This window comes from Puma concolor, chromosome B4 (assembly GCF_028749965.1).
Source record: "Puma concolor isolate L17-30 chromosome B4, mPumCon1.1.hap2, whole genome shotgun sequence".
In the NCBI taxonomy this organism is placed as follows: Eukaryota; Metazoa; Chordata; class Mammalia; order Carnivora; family Felidae; genus Puma; species Puma concolor.
In genome coordinates this window covers 118,383,870-118,400,427 of record NC_141673.1, presented here as the reverse complement: position 1 = coordinate 118,400,427, position 16,558 = coordinate 118,383,870, and the positions used below count along the sequence as shown (strand labels likewise).

Below are 16,558 nucleotides of genomic sequence, written 5' to 3'. Positions count from 1 at the left end.
ATCTGAAGCAGGCTCCAGGTTCTAAGCTGTCCACACAAAGCCTGATGCAGGGCTCAAACTCATGAACAGTGAGATCATGACCTGAGCCAAAGTCGGACGCTTAACCGACTGAGCCACCCAGGTGCCCTCTGCCACTTATTGTTTGATCTTCAGTTAGGTTACTTTACTTTTCTGTGTCTCAGTTTCTTTATCTATTAAATGAAAATACTAATAATACCTACATCATAGGATTGTTCAGAGGATAAATTAAAATGCATAGTACAGTGCCTGGAACATTCATGTGATATTTACATATTGTCACATGAGATGATGGTGGTGACAATAACAATGATAATAAGATTGCTTGGTTTCTTCCCTCAGGAAGTTCACAGCCTTAGAGAGGACCTAACTTAAATAATTCTCTGTCTTCATAGTTTCTTTGCAGTGGTTACAATTGTGTGGGATTTTTCCTTTCAAAAAATATTTTCAGGGGCGCCTGGGTGGCGCAGTCGGTTAAGCGTCCGACTTCAGCCAGGTCACAATCTTGCGGTCCGTGAGTTCAAGCCCCGTGTCGGGCTCTGGGCTGGTGGCTCGGAGCCTGGAGCCTGTTTCCGATTCTGTGTCTCCCTCTCTCTCTCTGCCCCTCCCCCGTTCATGCTCTGTCTCTCTCTGTCCCAAAAATAAATAAACGTTGAAAAAAAAAAAAAATTTTCAAAAAAATTCAGTAATCCTTAGCTTAATCCAGGAATAGAATGGTAAATAGAATTTCTGACTATGCCAAAGCTACATAAAAGCCACTTGATACCAACAAAGATTCTTTGTTCAATTAAACTTCAATCAGACTCTTGAACCTTCTCTTAGGCATCTCTTCACTTCTTCTTTGTAAAATCCAGTTTCATCAAGAACCCTGCTCAGTCAGTTTAACCAGACAGGCTCTTCAGCCTCTGCCTTCCCCCAGGTGCTTTCTGAACACCTGGGCCCATCTTCAGCAAGAATCCTGTTAGATCAGTTTAACTAGAATCTCCCTTACCCCTGATGTTCCCTCTTAGGAATTTTCCACCCACTGATCTCAGCCCTCCTCCTTACACTAAATTCACCCTTGCCCATACTGTATTGGGAAATGAGCCCAGTCTGTCTCCCCCTGACTGTAGAAGTCCCTATACCCAGTGATAGCCCCTTTTCCCTTGAATAAAGTCTTCCTTACTGTGCTTTCACAAGTGTCACTGATTGTATTTTTCTTTAACAACAGGTATGGGTAAATATTAAAGCAAAAACTCGTACTGTTAATTATACAGCTAGTGTCAGTGCTTCGTAGATATGAGCAAGGGTCTTTGGGAATCTTCATTTGCCTTTCCAGACCCTTTATTATTTAGGAAAAAAATCCACTAATGATCAACATCTACTAAGGTAGAGTTCTGATTCTACCTTAGTGTTTGTTAGTAGTTGCTGCTTTAATGAAGAATAGCTGTGTCATTGCATTGGGATTTGATCCCCTCGAGTTCCATTCAAGATCACACTAATGTGACCTTGGATAAGTCATCATATACCTGGAGCCCAGTTTTGTAACTCTACCCTTTATTCCATTTAGTCTAAAGAAACATTTTAAGGTAAATCTCTGGGTTAAATGTTGTTATGCCTACAAGGTACAATTACAACTAATATAAAAATCGTTACCTTGTCCAGATTCTTTCAGCACTTGGCAATTTGAGTATACTTCTACACCTTAATGGTCTGTGAGGACTAATGTACCATCTAGAGGCAACTAAGAGTTTTACCAGTAGGGTATACTGGGGTCCTTGAGATCAAATTACCCACAACAAGTAAATTTAAAGCCTGTCTCCTCCCACCACTTCCTTCGGTTGTTTCAGCATACAGACCTCAGTGCTGTGCCTTGAACCTGCCTGAAGGCTCCCTCCCACCCTGGGTCTTTGTACTTGCTACTGCCTGTGTACAGAAGATTGTTCCCCCCTGTTAGCCACTTAGCATACAGCTTTCTTGTTTAGGTCTTTGCTCAAATGTCATGAAAGCCTTCCTTGTTCATTGTATGTAAAGTTTCAAGACGACTCCTCTAACATGTCTCATCTCCTCTCCCTATTTTATTTTTCTTTATGGTGTTTATCACTGCCTGATGCACTGTATATTTTACTGATTTATTCATTACTATTTGTATCTCTCCATTACAGTTTAAGCTCCACTGGGACAGCACTTTTTGTCATTTTGCTTCCTGTTTTATGTCTAATGCCCAGAGTAGTAACTGGTACATAATAGACGCTCAGTAAATATTTGTTAAATGAACGAATGAATGATCTCATTAATTTTCATACCATTTCTCTCATGTTATAATAAGTGGACAAATGGCACTAATAAGTTTCCAACAACTATTATAAGGAAACTTGTTTTGTGATCCAAATTGGGATATAAGTTTCCTAAATTAATTTGAAATTTTTCGACTTAGTTTAGATATCTCATTGAAAACCCTACAATACTCCTCCCCCTGCCCAAAAAAGTTAACTATGTGAGATGAGGAATGTGTTAATTCATTTGATTATTGTAATCATTTCACAGTGTATATACACATCAAAACATCACATAAATTTATATAATTTATCAATTATAACTCAGTAAAGCTGGGGAAAAGTTAAAAAACAAACCTCAACACTAACAGTTTATTTCTCAAATCTGCCATACCTCTTGTGTTGCAACTTATCGTGACTTTGCAACACAGATCTTTGAATATTATTTATAATTTTAATAATAAGGCTGCAGTTTTTGGATATGTGTGTAAAAGGTAATTTGTATGGAAATTAAAGAATTAATAAGAAAAGTTGATTTATAATTTTTTTTTTTTTTTTGAGAGAGAGAGTGCATTAGTGGGGCAAGGGGAGGGAGAGGAAGAATTTTAAGCAGGCTCCATGCTCAGCATGGAGCCTAAAATTGGGCTGGATCTCAGGAGCCTGAGATCATGACGTGAGCTAAAATTAGGAGTTGGACACTTTACCGACAGCCACCCCGGTGCCCCTGGTTCAGTAATTTAATAACAGTATAAAAGAAGTAACGGTGTAGACTAATTTGAGGTTTTATTTTGATAATTTTATATAATTTGATCTGTAAAATATAAAATGTCAAAGATATTTATTTGACTAGCAATTTAAGGGACCTTGTTATTTGACCAGTATGGATTTCAGGATAATTACAGCATAGTTAACAGAAAAATATACTAAACTAATATTTTGCCTTAAAAAAAAAAGATAGGAAATAGAAGAATTACTGTTTTTATTTTCTCATTTTGTGAAAGCTAAATCACTTTCATTTGTATTTATAGGCAAAATCATCAACATTACAGACCAGTCATCAGCCTCCCTCACAGGTAAGAAATTCTTCTCTTAAATGTAAGTCCCAGGGTTTCCAATAACTTACAATAAATTTAGATTATGTGAGGCTCTTAAAGTATTCCAGATGAAATCTACCCTTTAGCGCTTTGAAATTAAAATATATTTGTTATTGTTTAAGTCTAAAGTACTCCTAAAAGTCTACTTACTGAATTATGCTCTGAGATACTGAATATCTTCCTTCTTTAGCAGGACTGAGATTTGTTATTAAGGTGTATATTTTCTAAAATATGAATTAGGTATTTTTTATGTTTATACATGTAGTAGACAGGTGACCAGCTTATTTTATTTTCTCAGAGACCATCTTGGTGGCCCTTCGAGATGTCTCCTGGTGCATTAACTTTTGCTATCGTATGGCCTTTCATTGCCCAGTGGTTGGTGCATTTGTATTATCAAAGAAGGAGAAGGTAATGCTATGGCTTTATAACTCAAAATAGTATGCAAAATCTTATCTATAGGAGACAGAGCTTTCAATAGCAGTTAAGAGGACAGTTCTGTTTTATAGATACATTGTCATACTGAACATTCTGCACTGATCCTGAGACTGAAACTACCTTGGAAATGATGTCTAGCGGATTTCTAGGTACTTGTTAGACTAAAAAATTAGAATCTGATGTTTATTTTGGGCCCTTTCTAATGTTAAAGAACTCTAGACAAGGGATAAATAAATAATGCCTGCATGCTGTCTATACCTTTGGAATAGACGTGGACATTCCAGAATATTTTAGCCAGGTGGTTGATGATCTCTAGAAATAGAGATTTTTCTAATTTGAGGGCCAAAATTCCAGTTTGGGATGCCAGGAGATACCTCAAAAAGGTATGAGAATAATAGATTGGGATCCTTGACAGGGCTCTGAGGTTGTCTAGGTTAGGAACCTGAGGCTGAATCTCTTGGGTCAAAGGAAATCCTTAAGGCATTTTTTTTTCGATACTGTGTAAACTGAATTACATTCCATGGATGGGCATATAGACAATTGTTTACCTCACTGATGGCCTCACTTACTGTGTTTTTGTATTTCATCACCATTTCCCATTAAGTAACAACAGTTGGGGAGAAGAAATAGGGTATTTGATAATAACATTTTAAGTGCTCTCTTAAATCTGTGCAATAGAGACACATTTTTAAGAATCTACAAGTTTAAATAATTAAGGGTATATGTTCTTCTAGCAAACAACCCAAGTTCCTAATTAACTACACTAACAAAAGCAGAAACCAGACATTTGCGTTTCGCTTCTCTAAAAGGGATAAGCAGCATACTAGTTATGTAAACAGTGCTCCAGTGATCATAGTTGATGGCAGAGAAACTAAAATGCATGGGGATTTGGATGGATCAGTCTTCCTGATTCCAGCTTATGTTAAGACAATTTTATTTATGTTCATAAAAGAACTAAATAAGTTCTGTGCCACATTAATGTTCTTCCAATACACCCACTCACTTGAAAAAAATTTCAGTAGGATTTCAGAAGCACAGATTGCTTTCACAGTATTATTTACCTCTTTCCTAAGGCATTTGTTACAGATGTCATTTCAGGTGTGTGTAAGATTTGTTAAGGGTTCAACAAACCTGAGTTTAAATTCTTTTTTTCTTTTTTTTTTTTTCAATTTTTTTTTTTTTTTAATAAAGTTTTTACCAATTTCTTTTTTTTTTTTCAACGTTTATTTATTTTTGGGACAGAGAGAGACAGAGCATGAACGGGGGAGGGGCAGAGAGAGAGGGAGACACAGAATCGGAAACAGGCTCCAGGCTCTGAGCCATCAGCCCAGAGCCCGACGTGGGGCTCGAACTCATGGACCGTGAGATCGTGACCTGGCTGAAGTCGGACGCTTAACCGACTGCGCCACCCAGGCGCCCCCAATTTTTTTTTAATGTTTGTTCATTGTAAGAGACAGAGAGACAGAGCATGACGGGGGGAGGGGCAGAGAGAGGGAGGGAGAAACAGAATCCGAAGCAGGCTCCAGGCTCTGAGCTGTCAGCACAGAGCCCCACATGGGGCTTGAACTCACCTCGAGATCATGACCTGAGCCGAAGTTGGACACTTAACCACCTGAGCCACCCGGGTGCCCCAGTTTAAATCCTTTCTAATTTTCACACATTTTACATTTCTGCTATGATGGTTGGGTTTAGTGCTACACAGTGCTTCAAATTTTAATTTCCCTGACAATTGGAGGAAAAAAGAACCAAAGCTTTTTTTCACTATGTAGTAAGAATGCTAGATTCAAGCAGCAGGGCACAGTGGCACTAAAGATAGGTTTTGACATATTTTGCAATGCATTTCAAAGTTCCTTTTCATGTTTCCTTTATAAAAAGTTGAGGATTGAAGAGTAGAGAAATTTGGCACAGCACAAAAACCCTAAAGCTTACTTTGGTTAATAATTTATTTTATGCTTAAGTTTGAAACAGCTTGTCACTTATTAAAGACTGAAAGAGAAAACAACTACTTTGCTTCAGCAGTCACCAAAAATTGCAATTTTTCTAGAATTAAAAAAAAATTTTTTTTAACGTTTATTTTTTTTTATTTTATTTTTTAATTTTTTTTTTTTCAACGTTTATTTATTTTTGGGACAGAGAGAGACAGAGCATGAACGGGGGAGGGGCAGAGAGAGAGGGAGACACAGAATCGGAAACAGGCTCCAGGCTCTGAGCCATCAGCCCAGAGCCCGACGCGGGGCTCGAACTCACGGACCGCAAGATTGTGACCCGGCTGAAGTCGGATGCTTAACCGACGGCACCACCCAGGCGCCCCTTAACGTTTATTTTTAAGAGACAGGCAGAACACTAGCGGGGGAGGGGCAGAGAGAGAGACACACAGAATCTGAAACACGCTACAGGCTCCCAGCTCTAAGCTGTCAGCACAGAGCCGATGCAGGGTTCAAACCCATGAACCACGAGATCATGACCTGAGCTGAAGGTGGACCCTTAACCGACTGAGCCACCCAGGTGGCCCTAGAATATTTTTTTAAGATTACTCCTTACTAGTAGATGTCTACACCATTTCCCTTAAGTATCCCTATCAGTTATTTGTAGAGGTCTCCAAATGGAGAAACTGTTACTGATTTTTAATGTTCCACTTTGTTGAATTTTTATCAAGTTTTCAGTATGTTAAGTGTTTAGTCCTTCCCAATTACCAATTATTTAGCACTGTGCAACTGCATGTTGATCAGATAGTGTTTTTAGGTATTGTTTGCTTATATACAGAACAGATTAGCAGGTTGGAGATAGAGCCATATTTGATATGGAAATAAGTTTCAGCTTTGAGGGGATTTAGACATCTTTTAATCTGGAAGTATGTAGCAATTTTTAATCTGATAGTTACAGGAATGAAAACTAGAGAGTGGTGTGTCTGGTTTGGAACAGACAACTTCTGTGTTAGAGATGAGGAGAAAGATCCAGAAATCCAGTTAGGGTGGAAAAAGCATGGAATGCCCCATTCATAATAGGGACCATCCTGTGTCTTATCCCCTAATACAATGTCTGGCATGTAGGAGGCTTACAGTAAATGTCCCTTACAGTAAATTGGAGGCATACCGAATGCATGGCTGAATGGTCACAATTTGTAGGATGGCAAACTGAAGTACCATATGATGCAGAAAGCTTTCATTTTTTAAAGTTTATTTAATTTTAATTTTTTCTTTTTATCTTATTTAATAACTATGCATCTGGTAACAAACAGTTCCATGTATATATAAAATAAGTAGCTATGTGTGGTAAACTTTTTTTTTTTTAAGTTTATTTATTTTGAGAGAGAGAGAGAGAAGTATCATGGTAGGGGCAGAGAGAAGGAGAGAGAATCCCAAACAGGCTCCTCACTGTCAGTTTGAAGCCCGATATGAGGGAGGGGTGCTCGATCTCACGAACCATGAGATCATGACCTGAGCCGAAACCAAGTCCGACATTTAACCAGCTGAGCCACTCAGGCACCTCTGTGGTAAGCTTTTTAAAAAGATGTTTTGTTTTTAAACATTAAAAGTGGGTCCACCGATTGATTTTTTTTTCCCCATTGTAGAAGAATAAAAATTCAAAAGTAAATTTCTCACATTATCACTCTGCAGTGGATCAGAAAAAAAACAAAAAAAAAAGCACATTTTTTTCTGAATGTGATATGAACAGAAACAGTTGGAGACTTCTTGTTCAAAATTAGGCCCTGAGCAGCCTCCTGTGGGTCTGCCTTTTCCCACTCACCTCACCTGACCATTCTAGTAAAATTACCCATTAGTAAAATACTGACAGCAGACCTGTTCAGACCAAAAGACTACTCTTAAGCTATTACTTTGAAGGAAAGGACCTTTGTAACCACTTTTCTTTATCATTCTGCCCAGATTCATAAATATACAAACGTAGTTTTCTTGTGGGCACTGAACTTTCAGTACAGAGGTGGTAAAATGGACAGGTGTGGGAAAGCTCTCTGTAGGAACACTCTTCAAATGGAACCTGGGACAGATGGAACTGTCTGGAAAAGTCAGGCCCAGGCTTCTGAGAAGGGGAAAGAATCTCGGCAGTACAGCCAGAGCAGAAGTTCAGAGGGCAAGGTAAAGGGCAGAGCATTTTCCTCATCCCTTATCTATTGTTTTCTGTAACTTTTCTTCTCTTATCACACCTTGCCCTGCATTTTGCAAGTTTATTTATTTATTTTTTTTTATTTATCTTTGGGACAGAGAGAGACAGAGCATGAACGGGGGAGGGGGAGAGAGAGAGGGAGACACAGAATCGGAAACAGGCTCCAGGCTCCGAGCCATCAGCCCAGAGCCCGACGCGGGGCTCGAACTCACGGACCGCGAGATCGTGACCTGGCTGAAGTCGGACACTTAACCGACTGCGCCACCCAGGCGCCCCGCAAGTTAATTTAAAAAGAAAAAAGGACAGATCTCACAAAGAGCCTGAAACACATTCCAAATAGTTCTGAAGATAGTGCTGGGCATTTATGTCTGTTTCTGTTTCCTTATTACAGTAGGAGATTGGGGTTCAGAGAGCTGTGTGGTTTTTTATAAACCTGGAGAGGATCTTGTGTAGAAATCTTCATCATGTGGGTTCTTAGTAAGTGTTGCTCACTGTTCAGGCACCTTCCAGCTAACATTTCTGCTAAAACCTCACTCAGACAGTTAATCTTTAGAACCACCTACAATTCTGTTCTGGTCCCAGGGGCCTTTTTGTTTGTTTGTTTGTTTGTTTGTTTTCCATCATGCCTCAAGAGATCTCTTTATGTTATGTGAAAATTGATCTGGTTATTTAAAATGTCATTCCTGCCAGGGAGGTGTACATAAAGAGGATTTCTACAGAGGATAAGGGGTGATCTGATTACTTAAAATATCACTCCTGCCAAGGGGGTTGCATAAGAGCATTTCTGCGGAGGTGAGGAATGAATCTGTAATAAGAGGGTTTCAGGCATTTTGGCATCTTGAATGCTGAGGAGGATGTAGAGATTTTATAGCTGTGGGACTTTTCCCAGACCTGAGATCATATGTGATTATTGTATCTTGCGCTAACAAGCCCATCCTTCTCTAATCACTCCTTCAGTCAGTTTTATCACTAAAACCATCACGTTACCTATCCGAGTTGTTAGTTTACATGTCTCCCCTGCCACAAGCAACTAACCTGATAGCTCTTTTGACAGCTGAGAGCCTGCCTCATTTATGTTTGAATCCCCAGTGCCTGGCACAGTGCCTGGAAAGTAACAGATATGGACTATCTGTTCATTAAACAAGTAATCTAGGTTGTATATCTATCAACCTTTGGTAGTTTTGTTAAGCGTTTTTGTTTCACAACTTTCCTGCTATAAAATAATTCCCAAATTTCGAAATTGCATTAAGCCAACTAGAAAAGGATGTGAATTCATTTCTTAAGGACTTTTGGTAATTTTATGGTTTGATGTTGAATGTGAATATTATTGTTGTGTTTTCATTCAGATAATTCTTTGGTATGGGTGTGTTTCATATTCAGGTTGCATTTATATTCATAGGAAATTGGTTTTTACTTTCTCTTTAAAGAAAACTGAACTGAAGAAAATGGTATTTTACTCCAGAAGATTACTGGGCCTGGATGACCTCAGAATGAAATGGAATGTGGAGCCCACAAGAGTATCTTAACTGTTTGTGATGATTACACTTCTTTTTGTCGTCCAGTAGTTTGGTTTGTGTACATATATACATATATATATTTTGCACTACACAAATATAACATTTTAAGGACTAATATTGCTGATACTTGAATAACTAATCTCAACTAGGCTACAAGTAGCATACATAGACTTACCCTACCCTTAAACTTGAAGGACATTAAATTATTAATGATTGTTTGGTAACACGTTTACCTGATTATCTCCCATAGAGAACTATAAGCTGCTTTTCCAAGGTACAGTTGTGATAATGAGATCAGATTTATAACTGGATATTTTTAATTTTCTAAATTAAATATGAGAAAGAATGCAAACCAGGAGTGAACTTCAAATGAGTTAAATCAACTTTCTATCCTAGTCACTGAATTGCCATGCCAAGGAGCAGAAAACTGCTGGAAGAATCTTCTCTACGTCCACTTTGTGAGCTGCCCGTAATTTCTCTTGGGCATTCACAGCGCTGACTTGAGTGTTCAGGTGTCATTACTACAAAGTAGAGCCCTATGTACCAGGCTTACTTTTTACAGATGAACACAGAATAGACATAACCTGCTGATGGGAATGATGAATGGGCTTCAAGTAGGTCTGAAAGTATACTCTGAGCCTGTAGATCATTGATAAGATTTTATTCAACCGTATACATTTATTTCTTTGTAATCATTTTTCTTTAACTGAGGATATCTTGTTTCTGCTTCATAGGGTGCTTTGAAATATAAGATGAAAACTTATTTATACTGTTTTTACAAAGGTCAAAAAAGGAAACACATGAAAATCACTTTTCTGTAACTGGTAAACTACACAGACTGGACTCTTAACCTCCTAGTGCCTCCGTTTTTCCTTTGGGGTATAATCTTTGAGATACACCTATTTCACAGGGGTCATGGAAGGATTTGCAAGCTAGCGGGCCATATGCTTCCATATGAATAAGGCACATCCAACTAATGTAAACTTAAATGTCCTTCCCCCAGCTCCCATTTAGAACTAAAAAAAAAGACTGCAATTTAGATCCTTGAAGGCTTTCTTTGGAATTATTCTTCCTGTATGTCTTCCAGAACTTCACTCATTTAGATGTCCCTTGTACTTTAAAGATTTCTTTCATTCGAAGGCGTAGTAGCAAATAATTTTTAAGCATTCTTGGTATGTGTGATGTTGGGTTAAGCATCATGTGTTCAGAGTGTTTTCAATAAGAAAGAAACCCATCCCTCGCATAGAGGATGGTTCTGTGTTTGCCTGAAGAAAAAAAGTGTAAGAATACAATTTGCTTTCCTCAAGAATCTTTTTTCCTTATTTTTTTCTTTCATGTAACTTGGTGTTTTTTATTTTTTAATCACATCTTGATTAAAATGTGTCTATCTAATATTTGCTTTTTAAAAACTGTCCTCTATTTATTTAGGGGAGGGGGAAAATGAAGCAAGTAACTGAATTATATGTAAAAATAAGGTTCAGACCTGTGGATCAGGGATTATTTTCAAAAATTAGATATCAATTTGGTATCAGAAAATGGTGGCTTTTCTCTTAGTAAATAAATAAATTAAATGCAAATTAAGAATGAAGCAGTTGTGATTTATTACAGGCAATGGGAAGTAACTAACTCCTAGGGATAATCATTTGTATCCTATTCCAAAGTCTTATTTTATAGTTTGAAAAGCACTTTGCACACAGTTCTTGTATATACAAGTAAAGATGTAATTATAGGATATAGTGTTACTGCTTTGTTTAACAAGAAACTCATTTAAAATTTTAAATGGACAGCTGGTATTTTTTTAATGATCTACTTCTTTTCTGTTTCTTTATTGTAAAACTAAGTTAAAAATAAAAGGTTAATGAGAAATGATATGGTTTTTATTACTTATTGTTAATAGAAATGCCTTGATTATATTTTAAGGATTAAACAAGCATAAATAGTGGAATTCATAGAAAGTAATCATGCCTTTTTCAGAATAAAGCCATGCCAAGATATATAAAAGCAAGAAACTGGGATAAAGTATAACTCCTTTAGTCATTTGGTTGAGAATGTTACTGATCCAGTCAGAATCTTAGTTTCCATTCTTACACCAAATAGATAGCTTCCCTGAGCTACAGGTCAGACTCTGTGCAGGCAGTGTAGAGCCTGCTTGGGATTCTTTCTCTCCTTCTCTCTATGCCCCTCCCCTGCTCTCTCTCTCTTTCAAAATAAATAAATAAATAAACCTTAAAAAATTCTTAAAAACAAACGGCTGCCTGCAGCCACCTAGTGCACCCTTAATCAGCCATCTTAAATACACACAGTTGGTCTTTGGTGGAATATGATGAAAAGATTTTGCATTGTGACTTGTACAGATAGTGATAAAAGTGATGTTAGCTATTTGTATCATTTAAGAGATCAGTGTTCTGCATGTCATAGAAAGTTCACTGCAGTGACTTGACCAAGTAAGTTTTGGGGTCTTTTTTTCATTTTCAAGAAGTCCTGAGGTAGGGAGTCTAGGGCTGGTGAGTTGCTTCCAGAATGCAGTTAGGGACACAGGTTCCTTCTTTCTGTTCCACCCCCTTTGATATGTGGCTTTGGTCGTTATGCTTGCCAGATGGCTGCTGCACATCTAGGTCTAAATGTCTATTTTACAGGCAGACAATGATCTTATCTGATCAGGAAACACTAACTTTCTTGGAACTCTCACACAGGACACTCCCTCTCCGTATTATTGGCTATAGCTGGTTTCCCAGAGTTACATCTTTGTCTATAAAAATATTAAATAGGCAGCTTTTTCTGCACATGGGTCCTATCTCTGTGCTTTAATAAAACCACCTTTTTGCACCCCTGAAAAATATATATATTATCTAAAGAATAAAATTATTCCAGTTGATATAGATATAATTTTACAAATTCAATTTTGCCCACATATAGTAGGAAAGACCATGTCTTTGGCGCTTAAATGCCTCCTTCTTAAGTTCTCTTTCTTCTCTATTTGTTTTTCTTTTCTGCTTCTCAACCCTTGTCTTCTCACTGATCTTCTCTCCATTAATCCTTTTTGTAAAAGTTTTACTTATTTAATCTCTACACCCAATGTGGGGCTTGGCCTCATGACCCCACGATCAAGAGTCACATGCTCCTCCAACTGAGCCAGCCCTTATTAATCCTCTTTTGAAATGGTACCACATCTTATAAACTAGAGAGTGATAAATGCTCTTTTCCTTTAAAAAAAAAAAACAATTAAAAGAGAACTTTTAAATACATCCGTAATACAGGCAGTAGCCATTGTTTTCTTATTCTGCCTACCATCCTTTCCTCCTCACAACAGCACTGCTCTCCTCTGTCCCTGCCCCCTTTGGAGAGCTCCTCCTCTTCCACTTTCCTCAAGTGATTCTGGGGAGGCTACTGAATGGAACACCCAGCCGTGTAAGCCCTGCCCCTCCCCAAGCCACGGTAGTGGGCCTGTGGCTCTAACCTGGCCAGTGTATATACCATTCTGCTGACCACGGTGACAGTCTCAGGGATGGGCATATGACCATAAGTAGGGCAAGCGGTGTTATTCTCTGGATTTATTTCAGGAAACCAGGAGAGCCTTTTGCTTTTTTGCAGATTATTACATAGTTGGGGTCATGCAGTATGTAGTTTTTTCAGATTGGTTTCTTTCACTTAGCAAGATGCATTTGAGGTTCCTTCAGGTAATTTTGTAGCTTCATACCTAATTTCTTTTTATAATTTTTATTTTTATAGTTTTATAAATTTTATGTTTCTATAGAGCCTTATAAAACAGGTAGGGGGCCAGATTTGGCCCATAGGTTGTAGTTTGCTGACTTCTGATTTAAATAGCTTCTTTTTAGCAGTGGATCATATTTGATTGTATGGATGTACAATAGTTTGTTTATCTCGCCACCTATTAAATGACACCTTGGTTGCTTCTGAATTTTAGTAGTTATGAATACAACTGATACGAACATCTGTGTGCAGGTTTTATGTGGTCATAACTCATTTGGGTAACTACCAAGGAGCATGATTACTGAATCACATGGTAAAGGTATATTTTGTTTTATTAGAAACTGCCAAAATGTCTTCCAGAGTGGCTGCACCATTTTGTATTCCCACCAGTAATGAACGAGAGTTCTTGTTTCACATCTTTGCCAGCATTTGATGGATGTGTGTGGTGGTTTGTCATTGTGTTTGCATTCTCTTTCTCTTTGAATTATAGCCTGTAAGATGAGTCCTCTAGAGATTCTGGGCCATCTCTCCTGAGACGTGGAGGAGGCTGACATAATAAAGCCAACATGTAGCCCTAAGAACTTAGACCCAAGTCAGAAACAGTGAATTCAAGTTAACTCTGAAAACACTACCCTACCCCCACATTTATACAGTTTGTTTACATGGATTTATACATTTCCCTTTTTCCTTAAGGTAGTTTAAGTTAGGTTTCTGCCACTTGCAGCCAGAGTCCTGACTAGCATAGGTACCTCTTGATTCTCAGGACTGATGGGGAGTGCAGAGTCTGGAGCCAGACAGTCTAGGACAGAATTGTGAGCAGTTATGGGAAAGTCACTTAAAACTTGCGTTTCAGTTTCCTCATCTATAAAATTAGGATAATAATATCATAGGGTTAATAAATGTTAGTTTACATAGAACAGTGCTCAGGATACAGTAAGTACTTAGTAAATTGATAGCTATTGTGATGTCAATATCACTTTATTTCACCAACAGTCCTTTTACAGAAGTAGGACAAGAAGACATAAAATCCAAATCCCTTTCAAAGCTTTTGAAAGTGCTATAAAAAAGATACACACTGGGGGCATCTGGGTGGCTTGGTCAGTTAAACATCTGTTGATTTCGGCTCAGATCATACATGATCTCACGGTTCATGATTCAGCCCTGTGTCAGGCTCTGTGCCCAAAGTGCAGAGCCGGCTTGGGATTCTCTCTCTCCCTACCTCTTTCTCTCAAAAAAACCAAACCAAAACAAAAGAAAACAAGAAACACACACTGGAATTGTCAGTGCAAAGGTACAGATTAAAAAAAAAATTTTTTTTTAACGAGCTAATATCTTCCACTTATCCTCTGGATATTATCCCTTTCCTCAAAGATTTTCCCATATTGTTCTTTTCCAGAAGCAACTATTTAACATCACTTTGGGTTGGTGTTTTGGTACTTACCTCCAAGGTGGTGGTTGTTTTTTTGTTTTTTTTTTTTTAATTAAAAAAAGATTTTGAGGGTGGCTCAGTTGGTTAACTGTCTGACTTTGGCTCAGGTCATGATCTCACAGTTCATGGGTTAGAGCCCTGCGTCAGGCTTTGGGCTGACGGCTCAGAACCTGAAGCCTGCTTCAGATTCTGTGTCTCCCTCTCTCTCTGCCCCTGCCCTGTTTGTGCTCTCTCTTGCTCAAAAATAAATAAAAACATTTAAAAATAAATTAACATTAAAAAAATTAACATTAAAAAAATTTTAAAGGGGCACCTGGGTAGCTCAGTCGGTTAAGGGTCTTACTTTCGCTTAGGTCATGATCTCATGGTTTGTGAGTTCAAGCACTGCATCAGGTTCTGTGCTGACAGCTCAAAGCCTGGAGCCTGCTTGGGATTCTGTATCTCCCCTTGTCACTGCCCCTCCCCCACTCACGCACGTGTGCTTGTGCTCTCTCTCAAAAATAAGCATTAAAATTTCTTTTAATTAAAAAAACATTAAAAATTTTTTTCTATTACCTCTTGATTTTATTTATTTATTTTTTCTTTTTCAATATAATTATTGTCAAGCTAGCTAACATACATTGTATAGACTGTGCTCTTGGTTTCAGGGGTAGATTCCTGTGATTCATCACTGACTACAACATCCAGTGCTCACCCCAACAAGCGCCCTCTTCAATGCCCATCACCCATTTTCCCCTCTCCCCCACCTCCCACATCAACCGTCAGTTTGTTCTCTGTATTTAAGTCTCTAATGGGTTTGCCTCCCTCTCTGTTTGAAACTAGTTTCACCCTTTTGTTCCCCCATGATCTTGTTAAATTTCTCAAGTTCCACATATGAGTGAAAACATGTTAGATGTCTTTTTCTGACTAACTTATTTCACTTAGCATAACACCCTCCTGTTCCATCCACATTGTTGCAAATGGCAGGATTTCATTCTTTTTCATTGCCCAGTAGTATTCCATTATATATATAAACCACATCTTCTTCATCCATTCAGCAGTTGATGGACATTTGGGCTCTTTCCTTGATTTGGCTATTGTTGATAGTGCTGCTATAAACATCAGGGTACATATTCCCCTATGAATCAGTACTCCTGTAGCCTATGGATAAATTCTTAGCAGTACAATTGCTGGGTCATAGCGTAATTCTATTTTTAATTTTTTAAGGAACCTCCACACTGTTTCCACAGTGGCTGCACCAGTTTGTATTCCCACCAACAGTGCAAGAGGGTTCCTGTTTCTCCACATCCTCACCAACATCTGTCGTTTTCTGAGTTGTTTATTTTAGCCACTCTGACCAGTGTGAGGTGGTATCTCAATGTGGTTTTGATTTGTAGTTCCCTGATGATGAGCGATGTTGAACATCTTTTCATGTGTCTGTTGGCCATTTGGATGTCTTCTTTGGAAAACTGTCTATTCATGTCTTCTGCCCATTTCTTCACTGGATTATTTGTTTTTTTGATGTTGAGTTCTTTATAGATTTTTTTTTCAGATTTATACAGATTTATTTAAACTAAATTATGGACTTTGGAATTTAATCTATTAAAATCTGATAGTTTAAATTTTTTTTTTAATATTTATTTTTAATTTTATTTTTTAATTTTTAAAATTTACATCCAAATTACCATATAGTGAAACAATGATTTCAGGAGTAGATTCCTTAATGCCCCTTACCCATTTAGTCCATCCCCCCTCCCACAACCCCTTCTGTAACCCTCAGTTCTCCATATTTATAAGTCTCTTCTGTTTTGTCCCCCTCCCTGTTTTTATATTATTTTTGTTTCCCTTCCCTTATGTTCATGTTTTGTCTCTTAAAGTCCTCATATGAGTGAAGTCATATGATTTTTGTCTTTCCCTGACTAACTTCACTTAGCATAATACCCTCCAGTTCCATCCACGTAGTTGCAAATGGCAAGATTTCATTCTTTTTGATTGCTG

General features: G+C 37.9%; 1 protein-coding gene across 5 annotated transcripts in view; it reads left to right on the top strand.

Annotated features, from left to right (window-relative positions):
• ACBD5 (acyl-CoA binding domain containing 5) overlaps window positions 1-11,310 on the top strand; it is a 48,796-nt gene extending 37,486 nt beyond the window's left edge. For 4 of the 5 annotated variants that reach the window (XR_015253971.1, XR_015253969.1, XR_015253970.1 and 1 more), the window contains 4 exons: window positions 3,302-3,346; window positions 3,666-3,775; window positions 8,615-8,716; window positions 9,352-11,310. Coding sequence is in view for 1 of the 5 variants with exons in the window: in XM_025930968.2 (XP_025786753.2) it covers window positions 3,302-3,346; window positions 3,666-3,775; window positions 9,352-9,364 (168 nt within the window). In the remaining 4 variants the exon portion in view is untranslated. The remainder of the gene's footprint in view (window positions 1-3,301; window positions 3,347-3,665; window positions 3,776-8,614; window positions 8,717-9,351) is intronic. The other variant, XM_025930968.2, reaches the window with a different exon arrangement.
• The last annotated feature ends 5,248 nt before the right edge of the window (window positions 11,311-16,558 follow it).